The following is a 24,131-nucleotide window of genomic DNA, read 5'->3' as shown; positions in this document are numbered from 1 at the left end:
CTGAGCATTGAACCCAAGTCCGCATCGTGGTTTTAAAAAGCAAGTATTAAGGCCAAGGCCAAGCCGAATGGCCTGTTTCGTAGTGTCCTCGAGACCCTAATGGCAGTTGTGGCTAACGGGTGCGGGACGAGGCTATCGAAAGCCTCTTTTGTGTTGGTGTCCCGTCTCTGTTAGTAAAGTAAAGCCCCAACTTTGCTTCTGCCAAGCAATTGGATGTCAGCAGTCACTCTCGTATGCAAACCTCGTCTAAGGCATCATTTGTGTGCTATAGGTAGTATTCTCCGTGTACGCGCCGCAGTTGAGAGGTCCATTATAGTCTGATGGCCATGCCAGCGACAGGAGGGGACCTGGGTCTGGGCCAACCGACGAGGCCCTGACCGATGGGATGGGACCCAAACAACCTACTCCATACCAAGAATACCTCCGAAGCGCAGGTTGGATCTCTTGTTGCTCTCTTGTGCCCCCCGGCTTGTGTTTCTCGTCGTATTCCATCGTTGGTACCTGGCTAGTGGTCTCCCCCATGTCGTGATGTCGTGCGGCTACCCCACGCTGATTGGCCGTCTGTAGCCCAAGAGCCACCACCTTCATCTCAAGCGAGATTATATCCCATCTCGCGGCTTCTTGTCCCATGGCCGTTAGCCCATCCCACAACCGCTCATCGTCCACAGCATCCCGGCACGATCACTGGCCATTGCTACTGCTCATTAGGGAAAAAAACAAGAAACAAGAAAGAAGCACAGGAACTGGTGCACAGGCTCAGGAACAATACCTAGCCAAGACCGTCCATCCCCAGGCCTGACCAGGGCCCCCAGCATGCATTGGATCCAATCCAATCCAATCCCATCCCAACCGCACCAGGCGCAACAACCTTGACGAACAGACTGGAACCCACGGACGGTCGAGGACGGACGACCAGGAGCCCGGGTGGTGGTGGTCACCATTGGCATTGGATCCAGGCCTGGAGATGACCAGCCCGAAAGGTCGTGTTGTGCTCCCCTCGTCTCTTACTCTCTGTCCCTCGCCATTTTAGTATACTCTTTCGCCCACCTTGTTCCTCTCTTTTCCCTTTCTTGTTCTGTTCGGGCTCTCCTCTTGTTTTCTTTCTGTCACCATTCCCGGCCCCATCCTCTCCTTTACCCTTTCGATTCTCTAGTCGCTCTCTTTTCTTTACCCGGCCCTCCAAATTGACGCCCTCCGCTCATTTTCGTATTTCATCCTCACAAATCGAGACGACTTTTGCCAAAACGAGAAACGACGACCTTGACGACGAACCAACCAACCAGCGCTCCTTTTGTTGTTGCTTTGTCGCCATGCCATCGTCCAGACTGGGAAACCGTTATTAAATGCAAGGAAACCAACGCCAAAAGAAGGATTCAGAAAGAGGACCGCAGCAGCGCAGGACCAACGTGTGAGAGCACGCGCGCGCAAGGAAAAAAAAGGCTGGAGCAAGCAAACACCACGCAACACAAGGAACAGCCATCAACCGATAACCCTGTCCGCTCCTACCGATCCCGAGGCCCCAGCCAGCCAACCTCGCAAACCCCGACCGACGCAACGAACGAGGGCATCAGCCTCTCATTTCGTGCCTCTCTTTTTTATCGATTGAAACGACCTGGATTTTCTCGAGGGTTCTGAACAAAGAAAAAAAGAGGGACCATCACAAAGGACACACACAGACTGGAAGTGCAAGGGGCGGAATATCTCCTAGCATCCATCCCGGATCCTGTCCTTTGACTGTCTGTCTCCCCGCCCGCCGACATCCACCCGAATCAGCCCAGTTCAGTCCTTTGTGCGTAAAGATTGCTCAGTGCTTGTGTGATTTTGAGCGTCTTTCCCATTTCTTTTTGCTTCTGGGACAGGACAGGCAGTGGATGATCATGACCATGTGCTTGTCGATGCTACAACTGGCTTTTGACTTTTCTGCACTCGTCTCTTCCACCACCAATTCCAATTCCAGCACCTAAAGCCCTGAGGGCTGCAGTTTACAGTAGGACCCTCCACTCAACTCGTCGACCACCAAACCCGACCCAACCTCAAGGGGAAATCCTTCCCAAGGGACCAACCAACTAGCGAATACGATCGCCGCGCCGCGTTCCCCATCGGTCGGTCCAGCGCCAATCCCTAACCACTACTTTTTTACGGGCTACCGACCTGCCCAGTTGTTATTTTAGGTACCCGCTTCGAAACCGTCGGTGCACGTCCCTGCGTTGCGTCGTCGGACGGGTACGCAATCCAGTACCAACTAGTCTTGGGTGTCTACTGCTGAGGTATCGGCATCGCCACGCTTCCCCCAGCTCCTCCAGCGGGCCACGCCCACGGCCACGACGACCGGACCATGACTTACTCATCCAGCGGGCCTTCACTCGCTCAGGCCCTGGATATGGATGTCGATCCTTCGCCTTCGGCCTTGCCTCTGGCTTCGTCGTCTTCCTCTCCTTCGCCCTCGTCCTCGGATCTGCCCGGCCCTGCGTCTGCATCTCACCACTCTCGCTCTGCATCGCATCCTCACTACCACGCTCGTTCCAACAGCGCCAGCGACCAAGGCGAGAACGACGACGATAACGACGACGATAACGACGACAGCCACTCTCATAGCCACGTCCACCGCGCTCACATCCATCTGCACCATCTCAGGGATACCACCGTTGATGCAAACGACCACGATCAGCTCCACAGCGACGGCCACCATTCCCGTCACTCACACCATCGCCTGCACCGGCGCAAGACACCACCCAACCTCGACCTCCACGTTCCCCAGGACGGCAGCGCCCCCGCCAATGACCTAAAACCTCGCGCTGAGGATAGTCTCGTCACCCAAGTTGTCCAGACTGTGTCCCTCGTTCAGGTCGTCGACTCTGCCGGCTCTCCCATCGAGCTCCAAACCCATATTGGCGCCCCAGCTACCGTCGTCGTGGATTCCGCCTCGGGCGTCACCGTCGCCATTTCCAACCCGGATCCTTCGCCGTCTGTGGCGGCAGCGGCGTCGAATCCGGCTGCGACTTACAATGTTCCGCCGCCCTCTTCCGATGCCGCCCCCGCCGTCGAGACAGATACTCCCGACATGACTGAGCCCGAGCCTTCCACGCTTCTCCCGGACGCGACCGTCTCCCAGTCTGTTCCTGTTCCCGATCCCGTCTCCGACACCACGCTGGCTCCCACGTCCGATGTGCAGTACCAGTCCATTACTAGCGATCTTCCAGAGACGTCTGCTGCTCCTACGTCCTCGGAGCCGGAAACAACGAGTCAGGAGACAGCTTCGACGGAGGCTCCCTCGTCTGCCATTGACACTACCTCTGAACTCAGTGGGTCGCAGAACGCGACTACTGCTACCGCAACCACTGGTATGTCTACTCGCCCCTCCCGTTCGCTGCTAAGGTTTCCAGCCATGTGCTTACTGACATGCCCGCTGCAGAAGATCTCACTACGACATCAGCCAATCCTACGACGCTGACTGATATCACAACTGACCTCACTTCAGAAGCCACGTCTGAACCTACTACGGATGCGTCTGCCACCGAATCATCAGATACATCCGTTTTCAAGCAGTCCTTGTCCACGACCAACACTCCACAAACCGTGACTTCTTCAACCATCACCATCGTCTCTTCCACGTTCGTCACATCCTCGATTGAGGCAGCGACTACCGACGCCTCACAACTCAGCCTGTCAGACTCAATCTACTCGTCAATCGCCGACGAAAGCTGGACGTCGACCTGGTGGGGAGGAGACTACAGCGAAGGTGGAGGTGGCGGCGGTTATGGCAGCGACAGCGAAGCAACGGCTCAAGCTCAACCACCCTCCGCGACAACCACAGCGGCTTCTAATGACACGGAACCTGGTACGCTTTCACCGCAGCAGAAGCAAGTGATTGGTGGTGTTGTGGGTAGTGTCGCGGGTGTGGCGTTCCTAGCGCTGCTTGTCATGTTCGCCTTCAGGTACAAGAGGAAGCACACTAGCGGTCTCCTTGGAGAGAACCAGGCCGGTACTCGAGCAATTGGCGGTCCTGGAGGTGAAAGCGGTGGAGCCATGGCGGAGCGCGCTGGAGGATTCTCCGTTGCTGCTGCTCTTGCAGGCTTGACTGGCAAGAAGCAACCGACTCCTGAACCTGAACCAACCGGCGAGCGAGGATTCTACCGAGTATCGGGCAAGAAACTGCCCTCGGTTCTCCAAGTCGGCGGCGATGGATATTCAGACCCCCGGACAAATCGTGAGAGCGTCATGAGCGGCCACTCCGACTACTGGAGAGGCTCCATGGCGTTTGATCCCGGCGACCGAGACTCGAATCGATTAGCCCTGGGATCACCGATGCGTCCTGTCAGCGGCGTACCCGTTATTCGAACGGGCCCGGCGCGGACGCCGATCACGGAATCAAATCCATTCACCGATCCGCCAGCACGGCCGCGGCCCGACTCGGACGCCCTCGGCGGATCGGTGGGTGGTGGATCCGTTGCGTCGCAAGACGGATCCGCCGGTTCACCACCGTCCCGATTCCGTGAGAGGATCTGACGATGAGACTCTCGTCGTTCCATTCCTGCGATTTTTGTTTCTCGATACCTGAGCGTTCTGTACATTGTTGTTGCATCATGAACAATGTTGAGATACTCCCTTAGTACTGCTACTGCTATTGCTCTCTCACCAACCATCTACGGCCACCTCTTGAGGTGATTGCTATTCCCTTTTTTCCCTTTTTGTTGTCACATCTTGACATACTTGGGTGGCGCAAGAAGCATTCTGTTTGGCGTTTGAATGTGGTTATACATCATCATCTGGGATCTCTTTGGTACTACAAGCCTGAAGAGAAGGACATGGAAACATAGAACATGGAAGTCGAAAGACTAAAAGAGGAGGAATTTTTCTACTGTTGTTGCAAATGCAAAAAGGAGGAAGCTGAAAAGCACTGGGGGCGCATCTGTTGTGCCACAAAAAGCATACCCTGAGACGGGCTTGACGGTCCAAGGTTCTTCTTCTTGACTCTCTTTCACGAACGTTTACTAGACAAATACCTTTTTTTCTTTCTCTTCCCTCATGACCTCTAGAGGTGGCGGAGATGATAGTTTGGGCGGGCATCAAGCTGGAAGCGGTGCGGTGGAAGAGAGGTCTAGTGTATATATAATACAAGCTTGCCCCCCATTGTTTTGAACAAGATACCCAGGCCTGCTGGGCTGTGTGGAGGAGCATTTATGGGAGTAGCCATTGGCGTGCTCAATGACAGAAATACAGGAATGGAGTAGATATTTATATCAACTTGGGTCTTTGACGCACATCCATGGCTTATATCTGGGTGAAGCGAATGATGAAAAGGGGCTGAAGATGCTCTTTGGCGTTACCCAAGACATTAGCTGTCATATACCGAAAATAACAGGTACTGACAGCGGTCTGCGAGGAAGGCTCGCCGGAACATGCCGTATGTCAAATGGCCAAGCTGGTGAGCCAACATTCTGCTTCCTGTGAAGAACAGGAATAGAATAGGATTTGTTCCTTCCCGTCATCGGACGGAGTGTGGATGGGCCTAGCCCTAAATCCTGACCGGCCTAGCGGATAATCACCGTCTGATATAAGTCATGTTTAGCAATACCCTTCATGGCAGCGGATGAGTCGTCGTCCGGTTTACTAAGAGCTAACCGGAGACAAAAAGGCTGATGAGTCTGGACTGCCACGTGGGCCAGGGCCATTTCTGGTCAAATGTCTCATAGCGATCCTGTCTGATAGAGCAAAGCGCATAAGCTACGGCAACGTCAGCCGCGTGTAGCTGGGTTACACTCGACTGGCGTCCCTCCCATACGTGTCACAGCGAGGGCTGGGGGTTGCATGACATCAAACGCAACCCGAAGCGGGCCTGAAACAGGACCCCTAAAGAGACCCCAAGGCAGCATGAATAATGAAGCTATACCAATTGAACCGGGGACGCGCAGATAATGGATGGGGTTTTGTTGAGAGAAGTGGATTCGACATGCACAGCCCCTCCCCGGATGCCGAAGATGTTTGATCATGCGATTCTAGTTCGACTGGGGGGTTCACGTATTCGGGGTTGGGTTTTGGAAGCCTTCGGATGACGGTTTGTCCCGGCGACGTGAAGAGAGAAGATGGGATGGCAGCCTTGTTTTAAAGTCGTTTTGGAGGGGGAGAGTTGCCTGAGACAGGAGGGTTCACGCCATCGTCACTGCGAATTGATAATGTAGATATAATCATTGTCTAAGCAGAGATTAATGTCATCTCTAGGCAGTCTCACCAGACACCGCCGGTTGCAACCCGTCTTTCAACAACCCCTGTCTTGGGTATCATCCCGGGAGTAGAGGCAACGTCCGGTGGTTAGAAGAGTCCTTTCAATAGACCGGGGTCCATTGCGGAAAGAGAGAGACAGCCGCCTTGGTGGTGAAGAACACACAAATGTTGGCGCAGTTTGAGTCCTGACAAGCTGTGGAGTCGATGGTCTCGAACCCCCCATCGTTATGCAACTCTGACGGACAGTCCCACTGGATATAAGGAGACTTGTACCTGCGGACTTTGCTGGAGATGGCTTTTCGGGGGGGCAAGCAAGTCTGGGCGTTCCAGGAGGCGTTGGGAGCTATCCTGTTTGCGGAGGGCGAATCTGGACTTTTCTCGTCAATCTTGGAGAGAGGGCTGAAGGCTGAAGCAGAGGCTGTTGGAATCCCTTGCTCGGCCATGTGTTTGCCGTCATTGAATTCAATGCGGACTTTTCGGCATCGAGCGGGACTGGACTTGACTAGGGGGTTGTCCGTCTTGGGGTTGTCATGGATGACGGCGCGTACGCGGCTACGGCTGTCAGTGTCTGCATTGGATGGATATCAAGTTGGGGGAGTATTTGTCATTGCATGTCACGTTATTCCTCTATAGAAAAAAAAAAAAAAAACTCAAACGTTGAAATCCGAATACGGCGTCAAAGGTCATAAGCAAGCGCTCATGTAATGCACTGTACTGTAGTTCAAGTGCCGGGCCGGGGTCAAACGGTGCGTGAGATGCGGTTGCGGGCCTGCATATTCCCATCGTCTTAACAGGCAGACAGGTAAAGAGTACTTTGTCTACTACGTAGTAGCCCTGCCAGGCCAAGGTGCTCACGATTGGGCGGGACGAGATAAATGACATGGACGAGACGACGTGCATTGGCTCTCTTTAGCCCTTTACCTGATTCGAATAAGGACTTATTCTGCACCTGCCCTGCTTGGCTGAATCTCTTCCCTGCAACTCTTTTTGTTTCACTAGCAAAGGAAGGTGTACCTGCCGTGAGGTACCTGCTACTGCTACCGGACATCTTTAGGTCCCCGAAGTCCCATCGACCTCAACCGTCCAAGAATATATCTCTATTAGCAAGAAAAACGAAATCACCAACTTCTCACCTCACCACCTTAGATCTCACTGTCAGCGAACGGAACGCCGGTCATCGTCACGGGCGGCCGCCTCCTTCAAGACAATTCCAGCTGAACCGGCACCTCTTTAACTCACTGTGCAACGCTACCGCCCAGAGGGGAGGGAGGGGGTCACACCAAAGAAGGACTCCGCCACCCCACCCACCTCCGCCTCAGTCATCGAGTTCTTATTAGTCGCCCACCAGACAGACACACTTGAGGTGCGGACTTTGAGAGGGAGCGTGAGCTTGCCTGCTTGCTTGGTTGCTTCAGACGAAAGAAAAAGAAAGAGGCGTCTGCCGGGCTTAGGAAGCTCTCCCCTTTTAGCGCGCCTCACCCCCAGGCCGACCCTGCTTGCATTGCCTTGTCCGACGCCCTTTTCGACGGCGGCTCCCCCGACCTTGGCTTGCCCATCGTCATATGTAATCGATCCGTGGACTCCGATCCTAGAGCATCGCCAAAACGGCTGAGATTCTTTAACCTCTCCACTATCTGCAGCACTTACCTACTTACCTATTACTACTCTCCCGCGTCGCCTTTCGACAGACCCATGATTCGCCTTGCAACTTCACTCCCCAACAGTTAGCATTCGACGAGACGCCCACGATCATCGCCTTGCCCGGCCTCGCCGCGACGCGCACCCTCTACAGAAGCGAGGGGTCCTGCCAAGCTTCAGGTCGCCTCCCACTGAATTGACCGTCCGTTCACGAACACGAACCTTCGCATCGAATATTCCCACGCCTTTGCGCGACGACCGCATCCCCTCTGAACAAGATGGACCATATGGGCTTTCAGGTGCCAGGCATGGCACCGCCCATTATGAATCAGCCGCCACAGATCTTCGGCGGTTACGATGGTCTACCACAGTTGCCCCCTGAGCTCGCCGCTCAAATGTTTCCCGACTCAGCAATGCTACTCGACGACTCCAATGATCCAAAGAGAAGGAGAATTGCTAGGGTAAGAGATGTCTTGGCGCAATCGTCGGCCTTGAGAAGTTGGGCGCTGATTCGGGCTCGATAGGCTTGCGACATGTGTCGGAAGAAGAAGATCAAGTGCGACGGCAAGATGCCTGCTTGCACCCATTGCATCAACTACAAGACAGAATGCGTCTTTACCCAAGTTGAGAAGAAGCGCGCTCCTCCCAAAGGGTAACAAAGCCTTGGTCTCGGGAATTGGTATCAGTTGCTTATCAATCTATAGCGCCAAGTATATCGAAGGACTAGAGAACCGATTGAATCGGATGGAACACTTGCTACGGCTATCTGGTGTGTCTTCTTCCAGCAGCACTCTACTTTCTCAACTCTTGGCAAACTAACATTATCCTTGCAGGTCTTCTGGACGAAGAGGATGGTGATCTCGGAGCTCTGGAGAAGAAGTTGATGGAAAGAAACCAAAAGTCACGGCAGGCCTCAATGGCCACAGCATCTTCGCCCGCTTCGCCATCCCAGACCGCCTCTATTCCTTCTGCTATTGATGGAACCGGGTCGACACCTCAAAGTTCACTGACATCACCGAACCCTATTGTGAGGGAAGACAAACGCAAGTCAGTGACACCAGCTCCCGATGACGCCAACCCCGAAGACCAGGAAGAAGTCGAGGCGCTTTCAGAAATGATGTGTTCACTGGTTACCAATACGTATGGTGAGACAAGATACATCGGTACGTTGCGACTATGCTCCTGTTACACCCGGTTTAGTCGCTAATACCACGCAGGCTCTTCCTCGGGTTTCTCTATTTTCTCGCCCAAGGGAATCTCATGGGTGAATTCCAAGACGGGTGACAACTCGTTCCAGCGAACCATCTCGGATGTGTCAGTGGATGACCATAAATGGACCAACTGGAAGCCCGAAGTCTTTGGCGATCTATTCCAACGACCCGTCTTCCGGCCACTGCCCTCGAAGCCCGAGGCGTTGTCTTTGCTCAAGGACTTCTTCGAGAACTTCAACTGCATATTCCCCCTTTTCCACCAGCCGACCTTTATGCACCTGGTGGAACGGCAGTACTCGTCGGACCCATATCACGGATCTGGCTGGTGGGCTAGTCTCAATTGCGCGCTTGCGATTGCCCACCGCTTGCGTGTCATGAGCAACCTCGTGCCCCAGGAGGAGGATGACAAAGCATGGGGTTATCTCAAGAACGCACTGGGTGTGTTCCCCGAGTTGACCATGCGCAACACGGATCTCCTGAGTGTACAGGCGCTTCTTGGTATGGCTCTGTTCATGCAAGGAACGCCCAACCCTCAGCCAACGTTCCTCTTGATCGCTGCGGCGATGCGTCTAGCGCACAGTATCGGTCTGCACAAGCGTGGAACTGGATTCAACCTCAACCCAGTCGAGATTGAGCAGCGCAAGAGAGTCTTCTGGATTGCGTACATGCTCGACAAGGACCTGTGTCTCCGTGCTGGCCGTCCACCAGCCCAGGACGACGATGACATGAATGTCGAGCTTCCGGATGCTGACCCCGAAGACAACATTGGCAACATTCCCCTGGCTGACGGCAAGGGCAAGATGAACCTTTTCCGCGTCATGTGCGAGTTTGCCACAATCGAGAGCGAGGTCTACAAGCGGCTGTATTCGGTTCAGGCCACGAAGCAATCTGATGGCGAGCTCCTCAATACAATTGGCGAGCTCGATCAGAAGCTGGAGGACTGGAAGGACCGCATTCCGATCGACTACCGACCTGAACATGAGATCAAGGCCTCGCATACCCCCTTGATTCTCCACGTTGTCATGGTGCACCTCACCTATTACAACTGCCTAACGACGATCCATCGTATGTCGGTTCACCACGGGTACTGGACTAGCCGCCTGTCCAACTATGCTATTCAGGGTCTCAACGCCAAACCGCTCAACCCGCGTGTCTTTTCCTCGGCAGCTCTCTGTACGGCTGCGGCACGAGCATCTGTCTCGCTGCTTAAATACGTCCCGCAGGGTGACTTTTCCTGTGTTTGGTAAGAATCAAGACCTCAATCTACTGGCTTAACATCCATGCTAATTAGGTATCAGGCTCATTCTATACTTCCCCGTTTCTGCGCTAGTAACCCTATTCGGCAATATCCTCCAGAACCCTCTCGACCCACGAGCAAAGTCAGACACTCGCCTGATGAACATGGTGGTGACATTCCTCTCCATGCTTGGACAGGAGGCTGAGCAGGGTGGTGTTCATCGGATGCTTGGAATTTGTTCCGAGTTCGAGCGAATAGCCAAGGCTGTTATCGAAAAGGCCGAGAAGGAGCAGTCTTCTCGCCGGAAACGCAAGAACCAGGACACGACGAGCAGGTCATCGCCCAATCACACCGCGGCCTCGGCCAAGGCGACCCCAGTCCCGGGCTCCTCGACCCAGACCCCTCGACAGTCCACAGGCGCCGAAGCGACTCCGCCCATGTCGGTGTCTTCTATTGGTGACAGAAGGTCATCGCAAGCTCAGCTATCACCGCCGCAGAATGGTGATCACAGGGCTTCATTCTCCATGAATACCCCTATGAATGACCCTTCTCCAGCGGGATCAGCTGGCTGGCCTCAGGAGTTCCCGGTGCCCCAGCCTGGGCAGAATGGCGACTTTGACTCACTCATGAATGGAAATGGAAGCATGCAGTCCCCGCCAGGGCCAACAGCAGGCGGGTTCCAGCAACCTCTACTCCCACATGATCTCTTCTCCCTGCCCATGACACTAGACTGGAGCTGGGCAGAGATGATGACAGGTGCATACCCGACAGTTGAGAATGGCAACTTTGGCGAGGACGAGGGACAAGTTCCACAGCAATGATGCGTGATTGATACCCGAGATATTGAATGTAGCCCCATGCTTATTTGAGCAATGTATATCAAAAGGCCTGGTGTTGTAATCAGAGGAGATGAGGTAATCATGGAGATGCTTGGATAAATACCCCTTTGATGGGTGTAATGAGATATGCGACATGACACATATGGGCTGGGTTGGTGGAGGAATAGCATTTGGTTGATTCTTTGTTTGATTTTATTCTGGATAGAAACAATTGGCACATGACAGCAGTAAACTGTTCATCTTGGATGTTTTTCACGTGAGATGTGAGACTCGAGTCTCTATGCCTGCTGGTATCAGACATGTTTTCTCTTGTCTGTTCTTGAATCTGATGTTGAATCAAAGACGTCACCACAACAACCACGACAATATACATAATACACAAACGTAGACATCTGTTTTACATCACTGGTATTACACAAATAGGCAACATCGACTCGCTGTAAACCAGGCGTCGAATTGCGACTCTAGCTGGCATCTAATCCAAGAACAACAACGACGATGACAACACATAAGGCCTACCTGGCGCTATTGTCTTTTTTTTCTTCCTCTCCTCCTCGTCCCCTTTCCCCCCCTCTCTCGTTCACCCCCTTTGCCCCCTTGGACAAACACTCACTCTCTCCTCATTCCCTTCATAGTCGGGCGCGGGCTCCCTGGCGAAGCGCCTCCATGCAGACGAAAACCATCGTTAAAAAAAAAGAAAAAAAGGTATTTCACCACCTCCCTTTCCCCCCTTTGGTTCCCCCCTTTGCTCCGTCCCTCCGACTCCCCCCCTCCGTGTGTTAACTTCATTGAGCGTTTGGTCAAAAAACAAAAATGTGTAGTAGTAAGACTGCAGCAGAAAGAAATATCAAAAGCAGCAATGATAAAAAAAAAACAAAAAAAAGGCAGTAAAAAAACAGGAATACTGAGGGAGGCCGTGTCTTTTGATAGTGGGAAAAAAAACGTAGTGAAAAAAAAAGAAGCCTCCCTGCCGGGGAGTACCGCACTCCCGTACCGTCCGGCCGGTTTCCATTTGCCTGCCCCCTTTGCAAATACAAAGAGATCCATTCTTTCATCTCCTTTGCCTAAACGCCGTGCTCATCGGGGACGACAATGTCGTGTGTACGCCCCTACTGAATGCAAGTTGCAGAAAAAAGACGAAACGAGACCAAGCGTGAAAAAATTGACAAGTTCAAAATCGAGTAGCACTGATTTTTTTTGTTTTGGTTCCAAAGAGCGAGCGAGACAGGAGGCGGCCGCGTGGTGCCCAACGCGAGGTCCCCCTCTCCGGGAATACCGTAACCGCCTCGAGTCGAGTCGTATCGTAATATAGGTAGGTAGCCTGTACAAGGTGTGAAAAAGAGAGGGATGTGCAGAAAGTCAAGCGCTGTGAGACGTGACGCGACACCAGGCCAGGCCAAGCCAAGGGGGGAGGCGGCTTATGGCGTCTGTGTCATGCGTGAGGAAACAATCCCTCTGAGCCTCAAGACACCTTTCGGTGAGGTCTATTAGTGGGCTCGAGGGCGCTGCCGTATGATGGATGGCCAACTCGAGGAAAAGGAGCGTGAGAGGAGCGAGGGCTTCAAGCGCCAACCATGCCGGGGCCGTAGCTTTGTTGCCGCATAGCGCTCGGATACGGCGAGGCGTTGCCAGGATTCTAGAGACAGAGTCAGATAAACACAAACAAAGAACTCGGCGCAATGAGAGAAATGTTGCCCTACCTTCTTGCGCCGCTTCTGGCTCCCTTCTCCCTCTCCCGTAGAGTATCCACCTTCCATGGCATTGTCATCATCAGGATATCCCTCTCCGTATCCCTCGAAGCTGCTGTCGCCGTATGTTCGCTTCTTGATGTTCCGCCGCGGCCTGTTGGGATCGTTTGCCGAGGCCCCTTGAGCCTTTAGTCGTCCTACAGCGCCGGGAACATTGAGGGGAGTGTTGGGGGCAGTAGGCCTTGCTGAAGATGGTTGCTTCAGCTCTCCGTTTGAGGACTGAAGCCCCAGGACTGATGTATCCCATACGTCCTTCTTTATCGAGCCCTTGGCCATGGTGACTGCTCGTCCTAGACTCGAGAGGGATGATTGTGATAGTCCGAGGGAAATCTCGCGGCCGCGGACAAATGAGTTGTTCCAGTCCTCATCGCCGAGATGCAGGATCTGAGCAAAGTCGCTCTCTTCTTGAGGGTCATTCTCGCCCCTGTTCTCGACCTTTTGCACCTTGAAGTGACCAGCGATACCTAAGCGCTTGATGTGGCCGGTGTAGGATGATCGTAGTGCATTCTTCTCTCCGTTGGGCTTCTCTCGAGCCACTTCGGCGGCGAGTCCGGTGAGGTTAAACATCTCGTACAAGTCTTCGGATATACGCGGTAGCGATTCCAGATGGGCTAAAGATGACTGATGTTAACATACAATTCTCTGGCGGGAATCACATGGTGTCGGCGACACTCTTTCTCTCTGGTGTGATCCAGAGCCGGGACGAGGAGGAGAAGGAGGAGCGGAGAGAGTGCTGTGCAGGGAGCCTTACGAGTTTGGCAAAGCAGGTATTTCTTCCCCACATCGAGATGTAGGTCCTCAATGCCCAGCTTGCTTTCCTCGACGTGGACCTTTTTCTGCTCGCGGTCACCGCTGTCATCCACGGAGCGCTTCCGCTTGTGGGGAGAGTCGTCGGCCATGGCGACGTCGTGATGCGAGGCGCTTCCGCTGACGCTGTGGGCGGGAGTCGGCAAGGTGGTGGCCGTGGCCGTGGCCGTCATCGAGGTGGCCACGCCTAACGCGGGCTCCGAGGTGCCGGAGGAGAATTGCGATGGACTCTGAGGCGTCTGGGGATGGAACGACATTGTGGACGGCTCCGCGAGGGAGAGTTGGTGGGCGAGAGTCGCGCCGGTCGCCGACCGAGAGTCGCTGCGTGCGATGCGAGCGCTCCGCTTCTTTCTCAGCTGAACGTCATGCACTGGTTTTTCCTCGGGGCTCGGTGAGCGTCGGCGCGGACGGGAATCTCGAGTCGCGAGTAGGCAGGATCGGGTGAGTGAGAATCGACGGCTTTGGTGGGAAAAGGGCGAATGTCGCTGCGGAGCGAGGGTTTGACGTCGTCGGGGTCGATCGTAGGTTCGTTGATGGAGGTTGATTCGGGGGCGAAACGAGGTGGTGAAGGTGTGGAGTGTGGAATGAGGGAGAGCCAAAAGTTTGAGCCTGAAAGACGAGGCAATTTCACGAGAGCAGAGGCTGCCACTGACTGACGGCCACTGTTCAGTGGGTGTGGGCGTGTTAGTGACTTAGTGTGGACCCCGGCCCCGGCAAAACGCAGGAGTGAATGGCAGGGCAGGCACAAACCACCAAACACCCCCGTCCTTGTTCCGCTCTGGGCCTTTTTCCGCCTTCCGCCTTTCCTCTGCTCTTTTCCAGCAGTGACCACCCGCCGGTACGTTCTTCCGCTAATCTGAGTGGCTGGTTCCGAAGAACAAAGGGGCCGCCACGCGAGCCACAGGTACGTACCCTTCTATTCCTCCGCTGTCGCAGTCAGCCCCGCGGCGTCACCGAATCACGGAGCTTCGCTTCTTCTCGAACTAAAGAGAAAATACGTACCTTAGGTCTAAGGCAACACCCATCCTCGCTACCTCTCTGTGAATCTGGATGACCCAGTGGAGCCCCCACGTGACCTTCCCCATCCGTGATAAGATGCTCCATCTCGCGCCGAATTTTCGCGTTTCTTCTTCTTCAATAACCCAAGACCACTCTCATCCCTCAACAATCGTCAGCTTGCTCGACCCTACGCTGCTGTCATGACGGGGATGTGTGGTCGAGAGCACACTTCAGTAACCTTGCCTAAAACCATCATCACGAGGGCCCCTCGTGCGGCTGCCATGATGCGGTGATGACCTGATGCAAGTGACATTTCTTCACCTTTGACTGAACCCTTTGTTCTGCCGAATGAAAGGATAGACAAAAGGATAGCCAAGGAGATGTATTCTAGGGTCATGTTTAGAACATGGTGACACAATCTGCTGAGTAGTCTTTGTTTACTGCTCGAGTAATCTATTCTTGTTCACGGTAAGTTGGTCAACACAGGTCATCTACCTGCTTGAGCATTTCTTTGTCGCTGTGATGACACCAAACATCTGGTAAACCTAGTAGCCTTGGACGTGTTTTCAGCTTCACACATTGTATCGCTGATAACCACTTGGCTGCCGGAAGGAGACTTGGCCTATCTGATCCCAGCATGCTTTATACCCCAAGTGTTTCTACACCTTTGTTCGATGCCCAGGGCTGATCGTAGTCTTGGTTCAGGTTCCCACGCCGCCTCATCTCACCACAACAAAGAAGAGATAGCTGTCGATCTATTCTAAGGTATTATAGGATCCATCATCTTCTGTCATAGCAGAAACAACAAAGAACATCACGCAAAGCGCCTCAGTCGCAAATAGGATTCGCCGTCTTACAATCTTGAGTTGTGATTTCATGTCTCTCCTCAAAGTAGCGATTTGATTATGCGCACCAAGCGCTCACAACCACTTTGATGAGCAGACCCTCGTACCTAATTCCATACCAATCCACACACATTTGATCTAAAGTATATACATACACCAGAATTGGAAATCAGAGCCAGTCCGTTCCGAGGTAGAAAGCAAAAAAAGCATCGTTGCGCCAGCCAAACCTATGAGCCCCCTTTTTGGTCATCCAAATCCCAGCTTCAGATCATCATCATAGCAAATCAAATGCCTCTCCAGCTACAATGAATGAAATAAGGAAAGAGTCATCATCATCGCCCAAACGTCCAGGCTCGTGATTCCGGGACCCTGCCCACTTCCGAATAAACCCTTGCCCGTCCCCCAACCACCATCATGATGCGCCAAAATGCAGTTGATCGAGCTCATGAAAATGCAATCCAAAAGAGAAACAGTCTTCAACAGTAACGTAAGAAAGTGGGCCAAACTAGACAAATCCTGAGTGGAAACGTGCGCCATAACAAGGTGGCGCACAATCCCCTCGACCTTTCGGCACGAGGGGACAAGAAGGGAAACGGCTCAAACGGCCAGCCTCCGTCGTCATTGAGCTCGTGAAAGTGAAACATATCAGTGATGCCAACTGATGATAGGTGCCAGACTGCAGCTCTGCAAAGGCACTATAATTGGGGTTGCCGGATAGACAACATGTTCAAACTTGGAGGACGCAGGGAATTGCACGGCTTGAACCCTGAAACGGTGTTCAAGCTTGTACAATAATATCGGTATCGGTCAATGGGTATCCCCTGGAACTTTCAAGCCCTTTCAACTTCGCGGCTTGGGGCCTGGGGCACGGGCGAAGCCCTGCTCCCAGGCATCGAGTTCACAGCATAAGTATCCATACCACCAGAGGACTGAGTTATGGGGGCAGGCTGATACAGAGGAGCGTGTCGGTCAGCAAGGCTTGGGCTCGTGTTTGCTCCTCGGTAGGAATAGTCAATTGTGTCTCCCTTCCATGACATGGTCGAACGCAGTGGTGATTGTGACGACTCTGACCTGGCTCTGGACATGGTGTCACGGAGCAGGGGAGGCTGGATAGGGTGAGGGCTTGGCCGGTTGATTTCGATGGGGGTGTCGAGGCCATGTTGTCCAAAGGGGTGCGATGTCCTGGGGCTCGCTGTGAGGGGAGCAGAGAAGTGCCCGCCATAAGCATATCGGTCGCTCGAAGCTGGAGAGAGTGGTGAGACAATGCTAGGACTGTTCATGCTCCCAGCAGGGCTGTACCCAAGCCCCCCAAATCCAGGAGTCAAGCTGGTCGGGGAGGCATGCTCGCTCGCCTCAGCCCTCCGTACATCGACGATCAGCGGCCTCATCATGTGCTGTGCATACGACTGGGTATTGAATTGCCCTGGAGCCGACAACGGGGTGTTCATACCATGAACAGCTCCGTATGGCGAATGGAGTGCCTGAACGTTATCAAATCCCTCGGGGACCGCTCTCATCTTAATCATTCGGTCGCGGTCATCAGCGTTGAGACGCTTGATCTTGGCACGTCTAGCCCATAGTCAGCAACACGAAGAAGGAGGAAGAGGTCGGGGGCAATATACCGATTCTGGAACCAGACCTGAACTTGTCGTGGGCTGAGTCCGGGAATTTCTCTCGACAGACGCTCCCGGTGCGCGGCATCAGGGTGTGGCTGCTTTGCAAACTCGCTCATAAGAAATCGAGTTTGCTGATGGGTAAGTCTATGACTGTCAGCTCCTGTCCAAATAACTGGCCAAAACAAACTGACCTAAACCTCTTCATCTTGCGGCGAGCTGCTGCGCGTTCCGCCGCAGTTTGGGCAGGGTTGTCTCCCTCTCCATCAAGCATGTCTTCCTCATCCAAATCATCCTCGTCGTCATCCTTCAGAGAGTTTGCCTTTCCCGCCTGTGCCTTTCCAGACTCGGCGGTGATGAGGTTCTCTCGAGCTGATGTGCCGAACCTTGCTCCATACCCCCCATCCCGAAGGCTTGAGTGCCGTACTTCTGAATGCAGTCCACGCTGGTCTGTCATGATCGAGGCAGGAGCATGTATCTGGTTCGTCTCGGACCTCACATGAATGCCAAGGGCATTGCCTCTACCTCCTGCAGGCTGTCGCGATTGTGCAGGCTGTGTTTCATCGCTCCGTTGCCCAAAAGGTTGGGCGATCCCATTCCCGCTGTGGGCAGTACCCGAGTGCTGGCCTTGCCAACTGGATGGCGCCGGCAACTCGACATGAACATCGTAAGGGTTCGACATGCGTGGGCTTGCCGGGTTTCGAGACGGGTCGTATTTGCTAAAAGGCCAATGGCTATGCTCCGTGTCGTATTGCCTGGTGACAAGCATCTGGACGAGATGATCGGAAGAAAAGAGCTCGAGTTATGTGAAAAAAACGAATGGGGTGAGACCACAAGATGGCCGGCTACCGCAGCTCTTCGAGTTGAACAGGCACAGTGCACTTCGACGGTTTCTCCCCTGTTGCCAGGGACGGCTTCTCTCCGTCGGATTGTTGCAGAATGGGATGACACCGTTCCCGGGATAGTGACGAAGCAGTATACAAGGGCGTGCCAGATTAGGCCGTGGACTCAGGGGAAGGGATATCAGTTTGTTGAAAGATTAAACGGAAAAGAATGTGGGCGAGGCTTGGCTCTAGATATTGATTTCAGAAAAGAAAGCTGGGCTCTGTCTGTAAAACAAGGTCAAGCTGGGAAGGAGAAGGAAGCTCTGGAATAAGGGCTGGTCTGGGCCATAAAAGAAGGGACGAGAGCATAGGCTGCGGTTCAGGAAACGAGACGACTAGTGAGTCTGGTGGAAAGAATGATTCCTATGCCCCAAGCCACATGAAGTTGGGCTCTGGACGGATATATGATTAAAGTAGGTGAGGAGGCTTCCTGGCGGGGTTGATGGACGAGTGAATACGCAACTGGCATGTCCTTGCCAAGGGGTCTGGACAAGGCCATCCATCACCCCTGCTCAATATGGCAGAGGGAGAGTCAACAGCAACGAGGGGGGCCGGAGGAATCAAAAGCATGCTGCTTGTGGATGTACCCAGGGGCCTGCAGAGGAAGTGGAACTGCAACGACTAGGCAATAAGAGGTGGGGGTATCTGGTGTGGTACCTGGCGGCTTTGAGCGAGCGATCCGCCGTGCGTTTGACCTCATCTTCACGGACCAGGTCTGTCTCCATATCGGATATTCCTTGCTCGCTCTCGCACTATGGCAGGCCTTTTGAGTCAGTCGAAACTTGTTCACAGATCAAGAAATCAGGGTCGAGGAACTGACAGGCGCCTCATGACCACGCAAGTCAAGCCCGTATGATGAACCCACCGAATGAGCATACCCCCCAGCATATCCCCCCAGGAACCGCAGATGAGACGGAAGGCCGGGTATGGGCAGCAGATTAGCGACGCCATGCCTCCCGTCTCATTGAATTTGCACATGAGAAGCCGTGAATGGACAAAGGAGGCGAGGCCGGTAGGAGTCATGGGAGGGGATACGACAGACAGTCCCTAGCCACAAGGCAAGAGATGAGCGATTCATCAGTGATGTACAAGTGCTGGTGATCACAGAGCCTCGAGGGCAGCATCATCGATCGAAGTTGTGCACGGCATGGCGCACAATGAAACCAGTGAGGCACTCCAGGCCACGGCGAGTCTACCAGCGTCGATTGGTCCTTCATCATCATATCGACCCTGTGTTGAGACGGTTGAGCGCATGTTGCGCATAACCGTTGTCGCGCCTTGAGCAGCCCCGAGCCAATAGGATCCTCGCAAGGGTTCAGAGGGGTGTGCTCCGCACCGTTGTGAGGAGGGTGTAGGGAAGACTCCAAAATCTAGTTGGCCTCTGATCATTGCAAGGGTCCCCAAGGTCAAAGCATACTTGTGTGGGAAGACAGGGGTGTTGGATGAGAAGGAAAGGGTCTTGAGCGAGGGGAATTGCTCGAGATGAGATGAGGGTAGAGGGATCACTCTGCACGTTGGCTCTGGAGGGCTTGGAGAGAGAGTGAGTGGATGAACGATGGGGAGATCATATGGGTGATCGTCGTCTTCCCTGTGAGATTTGGAACAAGGCTGGGTGGTGTGGTGGTCGGGGTAGGCGCTGGGAAGGGACACAAGCCCGCGAGATGAGGCGAGACGAGGCGCCAAGTGCGCAGAAGGTGAGCCCAGAGTCGAGACACTGTCGTTGCTTGGTGTTTGGTGATAGGAGGACGCCGTGGTAGAGCAAGGCAAAGTCTTGGTGGGAAACCATCACCAGCCCATCTCATAGCTCAGCATGTTTCGACTCTTCGTGATCGTGTCTGACAGATGGCCGAGCTAAGCCAGCTGTTTCTGTACCAGCTTTGGGACAGTGGATACGCAGAGCAACCAGTGTCGAGAACTCTGTCATGGGCCCCATCGAGACGCAGCAAGGACGGCACTTGGGGGCCAGGGGTAATAATGAGATGATTGCCCAGAGATACACAGGCAAAGCTGCATAGAAGGGCCGACGGCGGCGGCGGCAATGCCTCGGTGACGAGGCGCACGCACATGTGGCGGAGGATTGAGGCGTGAGAAGATAGTGGAGGACGGCGGCCGTTTGAGCGTCCCGCCGCGCCATCGCGGGGCCAGGAGGACTATTGATCCATGGGAATCCCGTCGAGCAGATGCAAGGACAAAACATGGAAAAAAGGCCTTCTATTTCTGGAATGCCGCCATCCTGGAGGGAGGTGCTGCGGATTCCACGGGAGAAGCCGTAAAGTGAATGTGCCTGGTAGGCAGGTGCCTCCGTGCCTTGCTATCGCCCTGGTCGTTGCAGGTAGGCTCTCGTCTGTGCAACTCGTGGGAGCATCTCGAGGATCCCATGGAGTAACAAGGCATCGAACGCCATTTCGACTCATCAGAGGGGAAACATGACCGGTTACTGTGGCGTAGTGCAACGCCAGCCTTGATCCTTTTGGTTGCAGTGCATTAGATGCTAGTGCTTGATGCTGCAATGGATCGAGTCTGAGTCGAGTGGTGTTATGTGATGCATCGTCTTGGAGGTGGACAGTGCCTTTCGATCATGGTTTGAGATGGAGACAAGCAGACATGGAGGCAGAGACAGATGCCGCGGGAAGCACCGTCGTGACTGCCCAAAAGCCGAGTTGCAGTTGGTTGCATGGGGAAGGAAGGGGAAAGGTGAGATGCCGATCATCGGGCTGCTTCCTGCCGTTTTCTCGCTTGAATGCCCGTACTTTCTTTGTGTGCTGACAATGCTGGCTCATTCTGCAGGTGCCCCCCTCCATCTGCAAGTTCTAATTCGACCATCCCGGAATTCCAGGGCAGGTGCAGCAAGGCACAAGCAAGCAAAGTTCGACAGCCGTGCCTTCCATGGATGGAATGGAATGGACCTACAGTGAATTTTCTTCAACAGATGCAAAACGACGGGAGGTTGTCCCGGACCACTACTTCCTCGTACACGACACTAGCCAGTGTTGGCCGGGATCAAGGATCGGGCCTGCAGCCAACCCGAACCTAGAAGTTTCATCCTTCAACTGGCTTGAGCTTTGCACACACCACGGACATTTCTTTGGCGCTGCTGCCGACGAAACGCCCATGATCCCAATGGCGAACAGTACGATGACTGTGATGACGACTCCCAACGGCTTCGAAACGGGCCCATTTTCTCACGGCATCAGAGGGCATGGGTCTTGTCCTCAGCCTTGATCCTCACCTCCGGGCTCCTAGAGACAGGTCAAGAACATAACCATGATCCATCAAGGCCCTTCAAAGTTCCCTCCGAAACCCACATTTCTCGCCTTACCGGGGGTACTGTAATTATCGTCAACCCCCAACTCGATCATCTCGGTCCCGCAAGTCCATCGGACCCGGCGACAGTCAGCCGTCTTTCGGATTCAACAATTTCGCCATCTGGCCAGAACTGCGGCCGCTGCGGCATATTGAAAATTCGAGTAAGCTCCAGTGTGCATTCAGCTGCATATCGTTCTTGCGGTCAACCTCTGGGCTAGCTAGCCACAGTTGATAGGATACTGTAGAGTATTCTCGCCTTCGAGCCACGCCTATACGAAGAGGTTACAAGCAATCAGTTGTTCTAATTTCTAAATACTCAGACTTCAATCGGCAACTCAGTCTCGAACAACTACCTCGACAAGGTTTCCAAGATCCTCAGCGTTGCATGCAACTCTGATGAGCTTCCCGACAGGATGGAGGAGCGGTGGGGCGTGGATGAGAGACATCGCCCTGTCTCACTGCTTGACTGTCAGCGTGGCTTGGAGAACCGTGACACAACCTAATATCTCACAATACGACGGGATCTCGCTGGTAACATTGCCCAACTTCAGTTATCTCGACCGCCATCTCGTATGGACACAAGCGTTGTGCCAGCAGCCGAGATAGAGTACGAGCTTGGTCAAACAGCGAATGATGGAACCGACATCATGGACACAAGAGAGCGAAAGTATGTCCCATCGTCCAACATACACTGTTTGAAATCCCAACGTGTCTTCGAGTATTTACCCTGCGTCAACGGGAATCCCACTCACACGGTTTCCAGTCGGCACCATGCATCCCGTCACAAACACAAAGCCACATATTCGGGAACGATGTTTCTCCCGTTTCACAAACTTGGGCCATTTGCTGTATCAAAGACAACCGGAACGGATAGGGCCAAGCACCTCTCCTCGCGGCATTTTGCATTCTCACATTCTGTGACGCATTAGGATTCTAACCTCCTTTATGGAGACAAGAGGGCACTGTCTCGATTCTTGTCATGGCATCGATGCCAGCAACTTAAAGTTTTCTACCCTAGCTCCCGTGGCAGTCTCGAAACGGTGGTTATTTTGCAGTTGTGAAGGCTGATACAGACACACCTTGTGGCCCCCAGATTTCAGGAGCGCCATCTCCACGCCTGGCGAACCAGGGTCCCCGGACGCCACGCATTGCCTATCATCCCCAATTCTTGATTGTTTCGAACGAAAGTGTGGTTGTTTGAAGCTTCAACGAGGAGTTCGGACAAACACCACAGACATCTCAATATGCAACAAACGCGCGCCGAATCTGCCTCCTTCGATCCACTGTTGACACCCCCGGGCTTCGCGGCTCTCCGATCGATCACCAGTCTCGTCGATGGAGTGAGAGACGAGGTAAAGTAAGCCAAGGGTCAAGAGATGACAGGAGCGTTGCAAGGATCTCTTACGGCCTCGCCTAATGCCCCGATCGCTCCGTACATCCATATTGAAAAGGATGCGGCAGCCGTTGAGACCCTCTTTCGTCACACTAGACCCTTCAACAGGGAAGGAATTACGGTTCTTTTCCTTCGAGAATCTGCAAACCCGGTATTTAATTTTCCTCGTCCCTTGAATTGCCTGCAAGCAGGGCGAGTGACCCCTCGGAGTCGTTCGATCCAAGGTCCCCAGCACGCATTCTTGCAGTTCCCCTGCCCAGGGCAGAACTTTGAAAGGCGAATAAGAAGGATCCTTGGCTCAGCCAACATGATGACATGACGTCCCACACAGCCAGGCCGCGTCCTCAAACAACGGCAGTTGGCAGGCAGTTGGCACCTCGGTTGACGACGACTGTTACCCCAAATTATCTCCTCAACCGGCCACGGTACTTGAGCCCGAATGATGCAACCTGCAGTCGACTCATCCATGCCCTACGGGGATTGTGCAGTCATCTACGGATACTACAGCAACGTTTATTACAACTCGTACCAGCACGCGAGCAGATAGTACTATTTAGAGTGTCAATCTCGGTGGCTGAACCAGGTCTGGGGCCGCGGAAGTGTGCCGCTTGGGTCTTACATGGACACTGCCCGCTCAACAGGCAGTCAACACTGATTGCATCTCCTCATATCTACATACCTCGTGCTCCAGATCTGGGAACATGTTGCTGAGAGTGGCAATGTTATTTAGACCCACTGACGGCCCCATCTCTTGCCCGGGCACTAGTCCTGGTTCCCGTCCATGATGTGGATTGTATCTCTGCACAGCATCGCAGCAATGACCTTGCTACTGATGCCGGATCTCGTCACGCTCGAGGCCTGCAGCTAGAGAACAAGCGGTGTCCCCGACTGCCAGACTTTTGATCAACCAGTCGCATCTACTGTCCGATCGATCATCTCTAACCCACCATGCAAGGTCTTGCCCGGAGGACATCCGCCTCTGCACAATGGCCAGGCTATCCCATGTCTGACCCTCTCACCTTCGAGCAATTCCCCGGTAGCATGTTTCATCCATAGAAGAATGAGTCCCGAGATGGAGCTTCTTGCGGACGGACTGAGGAACATTCTGGATCGACGCATCCCTGCTTGCCGAGAAGAACCCCAGAGTGGTCATTTGGCAATAAGGGTTAAAGAGTTGCAACGAGCATTGGCCTCCTTACCAGCCACGGCATATTCACCATGGTGAAGAGCGTGGTTCATGTTTTCTTCATCAAACTCAGCTTTGACTACAGCCCGTACAAGCCATCTTGGTGGTCATGGGCGCCATGGCGGCCACAGCTTCCTAGAGGCCCATCGACGTGCTTGTCGGGGAAGGGCGGCAGCGAATCTGACCGTCACTTTCTAGCTCAG

General features: G+C 53.8%; 4 protein-coding genes across 4 annotated transcripts; 2 read left to right on the top strand and 2 right to left on the bottom strand.

Annotated features, from left to right (window-relative positions):
* Positions 1 to 2,335: 2,335 nt before the first annotated feature.
* On the top strand, positions 2,336 to 4,506 carry LRP88_06117 (uncharacterized protein; the record flags this gene model as incomplete). The annotated part of the gene is made up of 2 exons (XM_083242657.1): positions 2,336 to 3,341; positions 3,413 to 4,506. 2 exons carry the CDS (start codon positions 2,336 to 2,338, stop codon positions 4,504 to 4,506), a joined length of 2,100 nt encoding a protein of 699 aa, XP_083101593.1.
* Positions 4,507 to 8,138: 3,632 nt separating this feature from the next.
* LRP88_06116 (transcription factor domain-containing protein) lies at positions 8,139 to 11,129 on the top strand (the record flags this gene model as incomplete). Its single annotated transcript, XM_083242656.1, has 6 exons — positions 8,139 to 8,321; positions 8,385 to 8,512; positions 8,565 to 8,629; positions 8,694 to 9,023; positions 9,078 to 10,314; positions 10,370 to 11,129. The coding sequence occupies 6 exons, from the start codon at positions 8,139 to 8,141 to the stop codon at positions 11,127 to 11,129; spliced, it is 2,703 nt and encodes a 900-aa protein (XP_083101592.1).
* Positions 11,130 to 12,708: 1,579 nt separating this feature from the next.
* Positions 12,709 to 13,959, bottom strand: LRP88_06115 (Rox3 mediator complex subunit-domain-containing protein; the record flags this gene model as incomplete). The annotated part of the gene is made up of 3 exons (XM_083242655.1): positions 12,709 to 12,783; positions 12,848 to 13,506; positions 13,647 to 13,959. 3 exons carry the CDS (start codon positions 13,957 to 13,959, stop codon positions 12,709 to 12,711), a joined length of 1,047 nt encoding a protein of 348 aa, XP_083101591.1.
* A 2,417-nt stretch (positions 13,960 to 16,376) lies between these two features.
* LRP88_06114 (homeobox domain-containing protein) lies at positions 16,377 to 17,928 on the bottom strand (the record flags this gene model as incomplete). The annotated part of the gene is made up of 3 exons (XM_083242654.1): positions 16,377 to 17,115; positions 17,169 to 17,306; positions 17,354 to 17,928. 3 exons carry the CDS (start codon positions 17,926 to 17,928, stop codon positions 16,377 to 16,379), a joined length of 1,452 nt encoding a protein of 483 aa, XP_083101590.1.
* Positions 17,929 to 24,131: the final 6,203 nt, after the last annotated feature.

Source organism: Fusarium phalaenopsidis (assembly GCF_050370095.1).
Source record: "Fusarium phalaenopsidis strain FUZ10S chromosome Unknown contig_32296, whole genome shotgun sequence".
NCBI lineage: Eukaryota > Fungi > Ascomycota > Sordariomycetes > Hypocreales > Nectriaceae > Fusarium > Fusarium phalaenopsidis.
The sequence above is the reverse complement of the archived record's forward strand: the minus strand, read 5'-3'. Positions and strand labels throughout refer to the sequence as shown.